General features: G+C 36.9%; 1 protein-coding gene across 1 annotated transcript in view; it reads right to left on the bottom strand.

Moving 5' to 3' along the window:
* The window catches only part of LIPC (lipase C, hepatic type), a 52100-nt gene that overhangs the window by 13001 nt on the left and 23380 nt on the right, over nt 1-15719 (bottom strand). The window contains exon 2 of the mRNA XM_014251346.2: nt 661-848. Coding sequence (XP_014106821.2) covers nt 661-848 — 188 coding nt within the window. The remainder of the gene's footprint in view (nt 1-660; nt 849-15719) is intronic.

The raw sequence follows: 15719 nt of genomic DNA, 5'->3' as shown, positions 1-15719 counted from the left end.
CCACCTTATGTGATTCCATTGGTTCTATGAGAATTCAAGGATCTGTTAAAATGACTCAGTTTCTTATCCTGCCTACTCTTTTGTTCCTTCTCCAACTGAGAAGCTGATGAAAAGTCACTCTTAGTATTGGCATGCTTTTGAGAAAGATTTTTTTATGGTGAATTGGTTTTTTATGGTTTAACTAGAAGCAGTTCAGTGCTAATTCATGGATGTTGAAGGCTCTGCTTTCAACTGAAGGGGCTTGTGGAGAAGTTCTTTTTAAAGGTGTATCTGTGAGAAAGATGTGGGGATATTGTGGGTACTATTCAAGAAGTCTGTAAATATCTGGCAGTGAACATAGAGAAATGAAACTGGTATTCAGCTCTCCAGGGCATAGCACATTAAAAATTCAGCTACTTGTTCAAGCTCTGCTGGCTTTAAACCAGGGCTGAATTTAATCCTTGATATGGGAGTCCCATGTGAAAAATTGCTCATAGACCATTCCTTCAGAATCTGTTGGGAATATCCACTTTGTATTTTTGCTAGCCATGATAGCTACCAGTGAAATCTATCATCTTTCTACCACAACCTTACTTCTGAAGTTGCTTCTGTAACATAATGAGAAGGAAAGTATATCAAATGGGATGTAATATGAATTAAAAATAAAATGTGAGTTCATACCGACCAGCCATGGACTATCATCACCAGAGGAAGAGAGGCATTGAAACCGCATTTGTCAAGAGTCTCCAACTGATTGACAAAAACCCGGCAGCTGCCTTCTGCTGTATCTGTATAGAGTCGAAATTTGGTTTCTAAGTTTTGCTGATATTTCTTTGCTGTAGTGTGTTCACTCTGTGATCCCAGTGCCTCTGAAATTAAATTTGTGACAACAGTCATAATAGGAAGGAATTGAAAACCTGAAGAGTTTTTCAGTAGAGAATACCTAAAATCACTAGTGCAACAGTTTGTAAAACAGTAAATGAGTAAGCTTGGAATTCTTCCTGTGTATAATTGTTGCTTGTTCCAGCTGGGCCTAAGTTGGACATTTTGGGTCAAAATAGTGATCTCTTTCAAAGTCTGAGATGGTCTTGATGTGCCTCTGAGTCCCTCTATGTGAACAGTAACAGTTACACAGGAATAATGATCTGATTGCTGTGGGCCTCTATAAATGCACAAGGATTGTAAGATCACAGTACAGGTGTGATGATGGACCATGGAGTGCATGCACAGACAGGAACATTCAGAGGCTCTTAACTCTGCAGAGCATTTCTACTGATGTTTATTTGCTAGTAATTGCTGAGCAAGCATCATTACACTAAAATAACAATTTTATTCAGGGTTGTAACTGCTTAGAGACCTGGGTGGCTGCTTAAAACTATTAGACCACATCATGCTTTTTTTTTTTCCTCTGAAAAGGCAAGATGAAATGTTTACTTTTAGTTGTAATATTTTTGATGATTTTGATTTTAGATAAAATAGCTTGGTGCATTTTAAGACAGCATTTTCAAAAATGTCAAGTAAGAAAGTGAGGGCAGTGTGAACTGTGGTCTTACGACATCAGGAGCTTAGAAGGAAAACCCATAAAATATAGAGCAATTGCAGAATAAAAATAGAATAAAATAAAGCACAAGCTTACAAAAAGCACCTTGTGACATACAAGCCTGTCTAGTAAGACCTCAGAATATCTATTTAGCTGAAAAAACTCCATATAATAAATATTATTTAAGCTAGAAAAAATGGGGTTTAGTGGAAGAGAAAATGTGATGAACTAGACAAGAAAGAGGTTATACTTTCTAGTATTGGAGAGGAAACATTTAGATTGGAGACATTTTACTAATGGATTTCCTTGGGGACAGTTTTAAAGCTAATCTTGTTTTAATATTTCCATTAAAGAAGCAACAGGAAAGGTACAAAGCTGACAAAACATGGGAGGCCCTTGCTAATAGTGAGAAGACCAAACCATTAAATGTTAAGAGCTAGCTGACAATTTGAAAATACAGCAAGAGAAACCGGTAGAAATCTCCTACTATGGAGTGCAGGGTCATACAGTTTTATGTATTTATATACAGTTTTATGTAAGTTGATAGGAATTTCTCTATAAATGAGACTCATAAATTGCAAGTGACACAATGATAAAAAAACTTGACTGAAGTAATCAATAACAAAACTGACCATGAGTCACTGCTGTCATTTGATTGTGAGAAAGGAAAAGATAATTCCAAGATGCATTAAGGTTTTGTTAGGAAGAGAGGATGTCAGTTGTAAGTTTAGTCCTTTGTAACCACATCCAGAACAGTATGCATAGCTCTTGTTGCCAGGTGCATCTGTGAGAAAGATGTGGGGATATTGTGGGCACTTTTCAAGAAGTCTGTAAATAATTGGTAGTGAATACATCAGAGAAATAATACCGATAGTTTAATTTCAAATGAAGTTGGTGGTTCAGGTTCCATCAATTCTATCTGCAACAGCTGTTCACCAGCACCACTGAAATGGTCAGGGAGGAGGCTTTTGTTTTAATTAGACCTAACAAGTAATGAAATATTGGAGATGAAAATTAAATATTTGATTCAATGAGAAGTTAAAATTATCTGTCTTGTAACATCACTGAAATTAGTTAAATTTTAGTTCTTATTTTTCTTGCATAAAAGTTCTTTAATAAAACATTAATATCAGAAAGATTGTATTTTGTCTTCTAAGACAACACATTTTTTCTTTTTTTTTTTTTCTTGTACATTGAAACTCTTATGTCTGTAGATGTTTTTAGAGAATACCTAAAATAATAGACTTTTCATTTCTGTATTGTATCTGCAAATCTATCCTGGCTTTCTGTGATGTTGTTGTCTTGATGAGATTTTGGTAGTTTACAAGGAACTTGTGATTCATTTACAGGGGAGCCTTTCTCCTGCAAATGTGTGTTGTGACATGAAACTCTTGTGTTTAAATATCTGCAATAGTAGCATCTTGTGATGCAAAGAACTCCAGTGTGGAAATGTGCTGGGTTTAGGTTAGACTGTCTTTTTGCCAGATCTGTTGTTACAAACATTATTCCAGGTTTAATTTCAGTGTAATGATAAGACATGATAAAACACATATTTAATTTGTTTAAGTGTGTGGCAGTTCTGGCAAGAAAAGTCCTAAGCTGACCTGCACTGGATGGGCACTGTTTTCTATTTGTTGCTAATTATTGTTGGTTCTAATGAAAAGGCAATGTTATGTTTCATAGCATGGGAGACATTATTGAAGAAATTTATTCAGCCTTGTACACAAGCTGGAATTTAAAAAGCTTCAAAGTTACAGAAGGTTTGGTTGATAAAATTCATAGTTTCAGTCTCTCACATTTTCCATTCAGGACAGTTTTAATTGTCATAGGACTAAGTCTGATCACTTCTCTCTTACAATGTCCACTTTAAAGAATTTCTGTTGGATTTTTTTTTTCTCTTGCCGAGGACTTAGTTTCTGAAGTAATATCAGTAAAGGGTGAATCTACATAAAGAGCTGAAAATTAGAAGAGCTTTAATAATGTTGATATTCTTAACGTCTGGTTTATTTAGCCTTTGGTGAGTAGGCTCTACACAAAAATCAGCATTGTGTTCTATTTCTAGCGTAAAAAGAAAAACAAACAACAAAAAAGTAGCTTGTGCTTGTTCCATTGTACACATCCTTTCTTTGTTTAATGCCTTGTTTTCATTCTCTTTTTGCTCTCTCAGTGTTTGTGCAATGCAAAGGCGCTTTGTCACTCTGTACTGTTTGTACATTGTACAGAAAACAAGTCTGACTAAAAGCTGTTTTCTTTAGACACTGGCTGGAAAGTGCTGCAGTGCTTTAATGGCTGAGCATTGTTTTGCTGGTAAATCTGGGAGAGGGGATTAAAAATACTGCTTGAACATCTTGGCTATCAAAAGTTAAAAGTTCCTCTAGGATCGGATGTGTAATTCAACAAGGAACTACTTCAATCTATTAACCTGTGTAATGACTTGGAGAAGCAAATAGTGTCTGAAGCCTGGTTTCCACAACAGACTCTTGCTGAAGGTGTCATAGCAGTGACTCAGAGACTTGGCCTCACAGAACTGGGAAGTTTCATAGGTCAGATTGCAAAAACAATACAATTCAACTGCTCAAGATTTTTTTCATGGTAATTACAGTAAAGCGTACAGAGAGCTCTCTGGGCCTCCAAAGAGTTGTGCTTTGGAAAAATGCCAGGTGAGCAGGTTGCTGACTTAATTTCCTTACTTTCCTTTTTCTCAGAAGATCCTACTCTGACATGAATTCTTTCAGCAAAGGCAATGCAGTGTGGCCACACTGATCTATGTGCTTCCATGGATTACCTTCCCACAGAACAGCGCAGTGATCAGTAGCAAGAGAAGCTATTGTGAGTTCTTCACACCCCTGCAAAGGAGGTTCAGCCTTTTACCTTTATATTAACAATGTTTCTGTGAGGTGCAGTAAAGACTGAAAGCTGGGTTTGTAAACACCACTTCATTGCAACATAGCAGATTCTTATAAAATGTTTTGGAGTTAGTTTTGGGCAGACAAACCCAGCTCATTTTTATATATGACCTGAGATAATAATGTTTTCTTATTGAAAAGTAAAATGAAGATAGAATCCCAGTTGAACAAAATAAGCAGGTTAATCCAGGAGACTGACTTGGACTGAATCAACCTAAAAGATAAGAAGGTGTTCCTAAATATAGAATTTTGGAGTCCCTTCTGAAATTTCCAGATGTGGTAGCACTGCTTTAAACTTGCTAATGAAAACTGCAGGAAACTAGACAAAGGTCTAGATGCTGTCCAGGGTTTGAAACTATAAATATCCTATCCTTTTACGGGAGAGAGATCCACAATCGAAATATATTTATGTATCGTGTCTTAGGTATAAAAATACAGTTGCAAAATATCTGCTTCATAGCACAAAAATTGCCTAAACATGTGAAGTAATGAGGATGAAGTATAGTAGAACTGTCTAATGTTTAAAGCAAAATTTTAGTATTTGCTAAGTCATATACTTTAAGTTCATCTTATAGTAGAGCATAAAAATATTAGTATTTCCAAGTAAGGAAAGTAGCTTTTCCACTTAAGAAAAATAATGTTCAGCATCCTTCTTCCTCTCATGGAACTCGAATTGAAGAGGATATTTCAGCGGCTCTCACCTAATCCTTAGACAATTGAAAAGTTAATTAAGTAAATCTGAACAGAAGTTGAAATTTGGGCTCTTGGCATGTTAAGAATGCATAAAAATCACACATCAGAGTGTGAACAGGCACTGCTATTTGCAGGTCCTGGCTGCCTTGTGACCCCAGCAGCAGCCTCCCTCCATGGTCATCAGTGGATTTGTCTGAGCCCTGATAAACCTCCTGCGTCTTTTGGGTGGCTTTTCCTGCTTACAGGGAAATGTTTCCAAGAGTACTTATGTATTGTAATCATATTTTAGTGTCACCAGTATCCAATATATTGCAGAAACAAGTGACACAACAATTCCCAAGAACCAGAAAATTCTGTTGTAAAATTGAGCAAAGGCAGTGATGTGTTAATGATTTTGTTTGTGCCATGGAAAGTGGAATATATCACAGATCCCCCCATTTCCAATAGCAATATTTTTTTTTTTTTTGGTACTTATAAGAGGAGCTAATTCCTTGGCAGTGTTCAAGTCTCTCAATTTGACAAATTCTTCCTGTAGAGCTTTTCTTTTTAGTTGATTTTTATTGTTCCTGTCACTTCAAGGTTTTTGGATGTCATAAACTAATGGTTGATAATTCCATCACATGTAGTTCTTAGGGGAGAACTCTAAAACATGTAATTTTATTTTTGGGGTGGGATGGAGAGAGGGGATCCTAGGCCTTTTTGATTGTCCAGAGTCCCATGCAAGATAAAACAGTCAAAACTAAGGTCTATTGTATTTAAATTTTGTTATATCCTTATGTAGTTCCTTTGTGTTTTCACTCTCTTTAACTTGCTCACCTTGCCGAATGAAAAGTAGATATCACTTAGCAAAGAATGAATGAAAAAAAAGCAAAAAAGCATGACAAGGTTATGACAATCGGCTTAAACATCTGTTTAGAAAAAGTTGTTTTGAAAAAAGCTTTCCTTTCTCTTCAAGTTTAAATGAATGATGAGATTAGATACGAGTAGGTATTAGATGAATAATTAGATTCTCTATCTGGAAAGTATTCTGCGCTGTCATTTCTTGTTTCTCTTGTCCTGTGTGCATGCAGGCATGCCAAAGGTGAGTTAAACTCACAGTGAGTGTAGTTTGTACCCAAACAACCACAGAGGGAGAGTAGAGATGATTACCTAACTGTTGTTATCCCTCTGATAACACACTTTTAACTCTCTGTAGGGAAATCCAAGAGGAGAGCACATAAAATTGCACCTTTCATACTGTTTCATACTGGAGAAGGATGTGTCTGGAAAGAGGCCAATCCAAAATTCAGGTTTTGTTAATGAGGCAATGGCACCTTCAGTGGAAGATGTGTGAGGTGCCTGGTCAGAAATTAGCTCTGTGCTTATCAGGGATGATTCTGCCTCTCTGTGTTCTTTACCATTAGAGTGCAGAGGATACCTTCTTGTTTTCTTTGAAAATCTGACCCATCCAGTATCTACCAGAAGCCAAATTTTGTAACCTACTTTCAGAAGTTGCCTATATTAAAGAATTTGATAAAATAACTTTGTCAGTTATGTAGCTTGTGCTGCTGTTTATTTGAAATTGCCTCTCCTGGATGCATCTGGTCAGGTGATGGAGACAGGAACTGTGTCAGTTCCTCAAAGTGCCTTAAGTGGGACAATTTGCGGATCTGGAGAGTAAAATGAGAACATCAAACAAAAGTCTTGCTAGGAAACCTTGCAAAAGATGGCAAAACAGATCAAATAGCATGTTTTGGTTTCCACTTGCTGTTGTGTGTCTCAGCTATTTAGAGATAACTCTCAAGTAATTTATGATTCAAATAATACATATCTCTTTAATGCCTTCAAAAGAGGGAGAAATAAAATGCAGTGGAACATGTCCTTTAAGAGAAAAAAAAATAGGTTATCCTTTTGCTTTTCTCTGATTTATCTATTTTTTTATTTATACATGTTAAATTATCGGAATATGTATTTTTTTCCCACTTCTTTGTGAATTTGCTTTACTGTCATTGTTTTTGAACACTGGGTTTTTTCAAAATTCTCTAAAGAACTACCTCTTTTTGATTCCTGTACCATACTAATTTACTCTTTCTCTTCCATATAAAACCTCCCTTAGTATGTGAAATTTCAAAACTTACTTTTCACATCTCCTTTAGAATCAATTATCAAAGTGAAGATTAGAACAGAAGGCAAAGAAATAACACCCACCCTCCAGACTGTTTCCAAACTTGGAAACTGGAAGTGCCTAAGAGAAATTCAGTGAGGATTCCTGAGCACCTAAACAGCTCTGCTGAGTCAGGAGATCTGGGAGCTGAGCTGGGGGAAGTGCTGTGTGTACAGACTCTCCCTGCTGAGTGTGCACCTCCTTTTGGCAACCACTCTTGAGGGTTGAACTGGGAGGGCCTGGGTTGCATCACAACATGTTTGATGTAGAGCTCTACCTGGCATTACTTTTGACTTACATTTTGGCTGGTTGTTAGAACAAACAACATGTGAAAAATAATAGCTTTTGGAAAATGTGTCCATTGAAAACTTTTAATTCCTTTTCACATCCAGCTTATCAGTGTAAATACTTCCTGTTCAGCATTATTAATTATCTGGAAGTAGTTGTTAATCTAAAGTAATTAAAAAATAATGCTGAAATCAGAATTGACCGACAGCATGTTTAGGCTAGTTTATGTCAAAATCTTTGAAGTCTTAATCTGCAATTTTGTTACTGTGAAGTTTTGGCTTTTTATCTAGTTTGGGCAGGAAAATGTTCGTGGGATATGAAAATATCCTGCTCAGCTCTTAAAAAGTCAAGTCAGGTTTTACTGACAGGGGAGAGATGGTAAGAGGTAAACAGGAGATCTAGATCAAAGGATTCAAAGCTGTGCATATACTTGCTTATAACATCATCATTTAGAACATTGTTTTTCTCAGTTTTTTTGTTTTTCTCACCAAGGGACCAGGCAAAAACTCTATTACTTATGTGCATATCCCTTGGAATCATTTCCCATATGCTGGTACTCTCATGACAGGTGTAAATTTTGATTTAAAAAATAGACTGTCTTGAAATAGGTAAGAAATTTTTTGAGCTGTATTTTAGGGTAGCTATGCTGGAAGTGGGAGTTCCTTTTCTTCTTATGGCCAGCCTTTTTTTGTTGTGATTCTGCAGTGAAATCACTTTTCTGGTGCTGTCAGAAATCCAGCATGACTTCTGGATCACAGCATTCCATAGTATGAGGAGAAGTTAAATACATGGACTAAGAAATGTGTTTAAAGTTCAGAAAAACACAAAACAAAACCAGAAGAATGAGAAGAGAGAAATATCAGCATCTTTAGAATATTAGCACAGGAAGGCATTGCTGAGTAAAACTCCCATCCTGGGCCATGGAACAACCCTGCAGGGCAGGTTGCTGGAAAATAGATTTATTCCCTGGAAGGCAGAGCTGAAGTGGGGAGTGGTGGGTGTAAAACAGTCATATGTATGTCTGCACAAAGCTAGTGAATTGTGGGTTTATTTACTTATTTGTTTATTTTTTGTTTATGAATTTTTGGTAGTGGCTATCCCACCAAACTCCCCTTGTGAATATTTATGCTTGGCAGCCTTCTGGTATTCAGAAGGAGACAAATAGGACTGTCTCTGTTTGCAGAAAGACAGCGGGGAAATGAGAGGTCAGCAGGGCCTGGAAGATGATTGAATGTTGCAGTGGAAAGGAGGTAGAAAGAGAGGGAAAGTGGATACTCAAGCCTTGTTAAGTGGGGGAATCTGCCTGGATTGAGTAGAATTAAATCTCAGGCTACCAAAGTGGGCTTTGTTCCATTCAGGGACTAGGACTAAGCATCCAAATGTCTCAGTCTGAGTGGTAACTTGGCATCTGGTCCCTTAATTTTTTTCTACTTCCAAGAAACCTCTGTCTTAGAGGAAATATTGAGAGAATTTTAAAGGATATGTTCTTGGGAGCTTTATTTTGCTTTAATTTCCCTCTCCTCCCTTTCTTCTTATCTCTTTTTCTCTTGCCTCTCCAATAAGTTCCTGTTTTTTTCCTTTATGACCTTTGATTTTTTTTTAATAATTATTTTTTAAAATATAGAATTGTTTTGTTTTACTGTTTTTGTCTGAAAGCCTTAGTTATGCCAAAATAACTGAGGGGAAATCCTGTTTTTGCAGCAGATAAAAACTTTTTGCTTTGACAATCACTAGGTGTGTTCATCTAAGCAAGAGTTTGATGGTTTCACTGATATGGTATTAAAAGGCTTTGATCATTTTAAGTGTATCCTGAATTTCTCCAAACTGATCTTTTACAGTAGATGCCTGTAGGTATTTCTTCTAAAACTTCTGCAGTGCACACTGTTTACAAAAGTTATTTCCATGAAATTCTGTCTTTTAGACTTTTTGTCAAATACTGAATGAATTTGTTTTAAAATTAAATTTAAATAAAGTTTAAAATTAAGAGGAAAAAGGATTTACTTGGGATGTATTTTAAGTACATTCTGTCTACAGAACTAGTCTAAGAACTTTTGTAAATGCTGTCATGCAATTTTTTGGACAAGTTTCCTTGTGTAGATGAACAGAGCCCAGGTTATAACAATAGTTCACAAAGAATTGCTCAAGTACATTTTTTTAGTACTGTAGTGCTCTTCTCTTTTAATAAAAGGGGCCTCACAACAGTTTCCTACAAAGATTTGTCTGTGTAAGTTTGAGGTGAGCCATTACTAAAGTTGGGAAAGTTGTTGAGCTCTGCAGGCCTTTCCAGGAGTCCTGTGAAAACTATTACAGAAGATAGCATTTTGTAGAATGCTTGATACAATCTGCATAGTACATTGCAAAATGCTACTAAAAGTATAAACAGCACAGAAAACTTCTAGTTGCAGTTTTATCCCTTTTGCCCATAACACCAGACACCTTTGCACATCATGATTCCAGTCATAGGGAAAATATGTACAAAATGATAAAAACTGTTTTTTAAAAGTCACGATGCTAAGGTCCAGTGAGTTAGATGGCTAGACATGTGATTTGTGTCTCACTCAAAGCCTTAAATCTCAATTTCAAGTGAAATAAAGCTGCCTCTTGGCAGCACTGCAAGGGCACGCAGTGCTGCAATTTTAACCTGTTACTGCAGTGATGGGGAGAATTCAGGTTCTGGGCCTCTGGCAGTATTTGAGGTTTGGGTGCAGAATTCCAAATTTGAGATGGGCAGAGAAAAAAATACTTGTTTTGTTTCCTGCTAACTTCAAAATGTGTAGGTTTTTAAGGGGTTCACAGATGAAAACTCTGGAAACAGTAGCAGGAAATATGTATTAGTGGGCAGCAAAATAGTGCTATGTAACAGCACAATGCTATGTTAGAGTATGATTTGGCTCATAATTGTCCATTATAGCTATGTGATTTATATAATTATCTTACATAGTGTGTGTAAAGTACATACACACATAGAAATGTGTATATTAAAAAAATTATATACATTGGTGTTAAATGCTTTTTATAAATACTACAATGTTTACATGCACCTAATAAAGCATATGACATTCCCCTCATTATTACAGCATTTAATAGGAATGAAACATTACTTTGGACATTTGTCTTAGAAGATTCAAGTGTTTAACATTCAGAGACCATATACATAAAATATCCAATTTCTAAATCTTTGCTGTGCATCCATGCATTGCTGAGCACTTTTTCCAGGCCCAGAGCATGGTTCTTAATGCAGATGAAGCACATGTGAACTGAACAGTTGCAGTAGGTTGGATAACCTTCAAAAAGCTTCAAGGCATAAGTCAGCCACTAATTTTCAAGATAAATTTGTTGTTATCTCTCTGATGAGATTTTTAGGGTGTCTCTGGTTATATCTGTTATTTCAGTTCCTGTAGTCCTAGGTATTTGAATTTTGCAACAGTAAAAGCAACATTGAAGGAAAATTTTTAACATTAATTTTCAGTTGGATTATTTTTTATTTATATGGCTTTTTTTAGCTGTTGTAGACTGACATGAACCAAACTGGGAAGATTTAAGTTGCTTTCCATATTTTGAACACAAATTGATGGAAAAAAATCACTGTGTTCCAAAGTGAACGACAGTATGATTATTAATGTCTTTGACTTTTAGGATATCTGAAAGCACACTTAACTAAACCTATTGTGCTAAACCTATTGCCAAACAGTTGGGAAAATCAATGTATGATCTGCAAGTATTATTTGGAAATTTGGTATTCCTGTTCCAAAAAGTGACTCCCAATAATTTGCATTAAGCAGGAATGGACAGCAGAATGAACTGAAAGCCAGGGGCAGACAAAGGGTTCTGCAGGGGTAGAACAACCCAGGGATGCTTCTGTTCATTGCTGGTTTTGGTCTGTGAACAGGAAATGTCAGTCTCCCAGTCAGGCAAACCCTTTTTGTGAACAACATGTTCCTGATGCTTGATGTAGGTCAAGCAAAAATACATTTTCTCCCCCAATTTGCATTGTTTTCCTACTTGGGATGGGGTTCTATTTTATAACTAGTCTCCATAGTTGGAAATGAAAACTTTATTATTTCATCAGCTGCCCTTGCTCATTCTCTTTAGACTTTCCACCTTCACAAGTTAGGAATTTCAGAAGAGAAATCATTCCCTGGAGTTTCTTTGATCTCTGCTTGTGATGTCTTGTTGATGAGAAATTTATCATAAACTAGATGAACTATGAATGAGTTGCTGAAATTTTTCACACATTAGATTTGCTGGTGGATGTTTAATGAAGCAGCCTTGTGTTCTGTCACCAGGAGTTGTTCAACAAAATCCAACAGGGCAGCACCATGAAAGTATGCTGAGGCCAAGTTTGCTTTGCTTTGCAAAGCAGAATGGATCTGCTTTAGTGGAAAAAAAAATCAACATCCCTGGGCAATATTAAATTTTACTATAAGCTTGTGGTGTTTATAAGTTTGAAGCATTAAACCTTTCCAAAAGGATGGACACTAAGCCTCATTTTGCAAAATGAGGTCTCATCTTTAGCAGTAGGGATTTTGATTGTGATATTTGCTGGGATTAAAACAGAAGAATCCTCCATAACTTAAAGGGGAGTATGGAATCATTTAAACAATGAATATATTAAATCTGACAGTCTGGAAAACACATGTAAAGTCAAGAATACAGTTGCCAGATGTTGCAAGGGAAGATGTTCAGAATTGATCTCACAACTGCACGGATAACAAAAAGCCTGTAAATTTCTCTTTGAAGAGATTAATTTAAATATTGTGAGCAATGTGAAGAAGAAGAAGAAGAAGTGGATGTGTTTATGCTATCTTGTTCTTCCTAAATGTTAATTTTTTAGATTGAGCCTGTCTATATTCTACTTGTGTTTTAAGATATTAATTTAACAAGACATTCTGGACTCATAAATAATCCATGTAATGTACATATTAGTACAGCAGAGTCATTTCCCTAAATCTAGTAACTGAGAGTTGTTATTTGCATTGCAGTTGTACCTGGAGGCCTGTTCAGCATTGGAGCCTCATTGTGGCAAATATTACCAACCATCCAAGATTAGGGGATCGAGTTTTTGTTCCCCTGAGAATCAAAATGATTTAGCAGAATTTTTTATGAATTTGACTTATGTCCTTTTCATGTCCTTAAACTTCACTTCTGGGGTCTTTAGGTATGTGTCCCTCTAAATCAAGTTCATATTCTTAACTCTTTAAGTTCATAAGCTTTTCTTTGCTGAGCTTTGCTGAGCAGGGATGTGTGCTGTCTCCTGTAGGGTGTTGTGACACCAAGCCTTGCCAGGCTGTGCACTGTCACACCTTGCTGTCAACGCACATGAGACTCAGGAAGATTTTGCTGGTGAGGGAGGAACCCCAGCTCCCAAGGCAGAGCCCAGGCCTGGTCCTGGGAATTGCACACCCATGGAATTGTCCTGGGAATTGTACACTCATGGAATTGTCCTGGGATCTGTACACCCATGGAATTGTCCTGGGAATTGTACACCCATGGAATTGTCCTGGGAATTGTACACCCATGGAGGTGATAATGGAAAATTCAGAGGACCCAATTCCCCATACCTGAGCAGTTTGGCCATGATTCTTGCACTCATTTGATTCAGTTCACTCAGCCAACATGTGGAAATTAATTTTTCTTTCTACTGGGCTAGTTTGCTGGTGGCTTAGCAAGCTAAAAAGACTATTGCAAAAACTGCATAAGTCAGCATAAGGAATAAGAAAAGAGATCACAGAACTGATCAGGCAAATTCTTCCAAACCTCCAAATGTGAAAATCAAATGGAAGCAGGGTGCATCTAAAGACTTAAGCAAAAGGTTTGTCACCCAAAAGCAGTGATTGTAGAAAAATTTACATTTTAATTTACTCAAAATTGTTCTGTGAAAAATATCACAGCCCACTTAAACCTTTTCTTATTTTTCTATTAGCATAAGAAAAGGTATCTCTGAAAGTACTTGGAAAGCTGATTTTATAATCCCTGTATTCATTTGCCTAGCACAGAGTTTGTTGCCTCAGAAGTTAAAAATTCTCCAAATAGTTACAGACCAATTGTATTTGGGCAACAATGTGAAACTTCTCTGAAGCAGCTGAGAAAACATAATAAGACGTTCCTCTGTAGTGCTTGAGAGCACAGCACAGCCAAAAAGCTTGGTGAATGCGGTGTGGGGGAAAGGAGCAGTTTGTTATCAATCCAGAACAGCCATCTCACATGGCCAGAAGAGAGATCAGTGCCTCAGCTGAACAGCCAGATAGCCACTTTTGCTGCTTGGTGAACAGCTGCCCTTGCTGAACACAGCAAACCTACAAAAAGCACCAGGACAGTGCCAGAGTGGCAGATTTTTCCAGCCCTTCTGTGCAAAGTGTGGATGTGACACATAAGGGCGTCAAGCAGCTGCATTAGGGCCCACAGTGAGGGACAAGGCTGAGCTTGTTCCTGTAAGTTCTCTGGGCATGGACACTCCAGAGCTGGGAGCCACTGCCCATCAAAGTGTTGGAGCTCTGGTTCTCTGGGACTGGGGGAGACAACAATAACTGGGGAGCTGGAAACCTGACTGCACAAATATGGGGATTACCTTTCTGCATTGTTCTCTTAACTACTTTCATTTGTCTAAAGCTGCTTTACCATATTGTGCATAGGTGGTGCACATAACACCATAGCTCATGCTTCTGGCTTTGGTTGGCATGTTTTATCTAGAATCTGTCATATTTTGTAGGGCAAAGAAAGTGGAACTGCTATTCATATGCAGAGAATTAAAGACACAAAATGGGAGGGAATCTTGTGTAAAACAGTAGCTAAAGGTTCTTACAGAAGGCTTCCATTTTTTCACTATATAAAAATTCACTTTGTGGTTTAAAAACATTTTTTTTTTCTTTTTCTAAAAAAAGCTTTTGTAACAATAGAAACAAAACTATTTGGATGCAGAATTTCCTTTGTATATAAGAACCTAAATGTGCTTTAGAGTGTATTCAGATCATATTACAGCACTGGACTGGCATCCTTGTCTGCAACCATCTGTACCAGCAAAGAGGTTACCACCTCCAGCTTTTTGTCACCTCCCACCTGCCAGGAATTACCACCCTTACCATTCTGCTACCAATGCTTCAATGTTGCCCCTTTACTGCAAGGAGGATCAGCTAGATTACCTCACATCACCTGTTTTAACTGTTTAAACTGGTCTAATTTATACTGCTTGAAAGAAATTCGGGCATGTTTGCGTGATCTCCTACAGGAGTTAGATAAAAGTGGTAGCTGTCAGGAAATGATAAAAATGGGTGGAGTGCTACAGGCAGTAATCATTGACTGACCAAGAATTTTTTTTCATGGCCCGAGACACATACATGCAGTCGTTCACTAACTTCTGGAAAACTCCTTACTGATGTTTATTCTTTGTTTCTTACACTTTCAAATGGAGATCAGGTATATTGGCTTGGGTGTTGTGCTCACTCAGTTCTACTGTGGACATTAGAATATTTTCACTACAGTATAGATATACAGAAAAAAGTTATAAATACCCTTGCATTTTATTGTCATCATCTAGCAAGCAGTAATATCAATTTATCAAACTTCTGTGCCCAGAAATAATTTCTAATTGTGCACTTTTATTAAACAACAAAAAGCTCTTTAATTATCCCAAGGCTTTCATTCATGTCTAAGCCATCATTTTGTTAATCTCTAGTGATCAGACTGGTACTACAGTCAGAAGATAAACACTACAGATAAACAGAATTATTTACCTCTTCATGTCATGCCCAGAACCCCAAGTAGGTGAATTTATCAGCCTTGTTATTTGGCACTGAATTTGAGCTCAACCTAGAATTCTCAGAGCTAAGTTTTTACATAAAAACAAATCTATAATAGTTGTAGTTTATGTGGCTAAGTCACAGAAGGTGATAATGTATTATATACTGCCAAAATATTTTGTTTTCCACGTCTCTTCTCTCCAGTTCATTGCATAATTTCCTTTTCCCTCTGGTCCATCCCTTCCAAGCTGTGATAATATGCAGTAAACATTCATATCAGATCCTAATTTTTAAAAACACATTGTGTTTAATATTTGCTTTAGAATATATAGTCTCCTATTGCATTGTGCTGTTTTATATGGACTGAGAAAATCCCCATGCCCAGACAGACAATTCAAGTCTTCCCTGTCATATAGCAAAGAAAACCCAATATA

Source organism: Pseudopodoces humilis, chromosome 16, assembly GCF_049639895.1.
Source record: "Pseudopodoces humilis isolate 2021_Gansu_Grassland_sample_001 chromosome 16, ASM4963989v1, whole genome shotgun sequence".
NCBI lineage: Eukaryota > Metazoa > Chordata > Aves > Passeriformes > Paridae > Pseudopodoces > Pseudopodoces humilis.
Note: the sequence above shows the minus strand (reverse complement) of the source record. Positions and strands in the feature narration are given on the sequence as shown.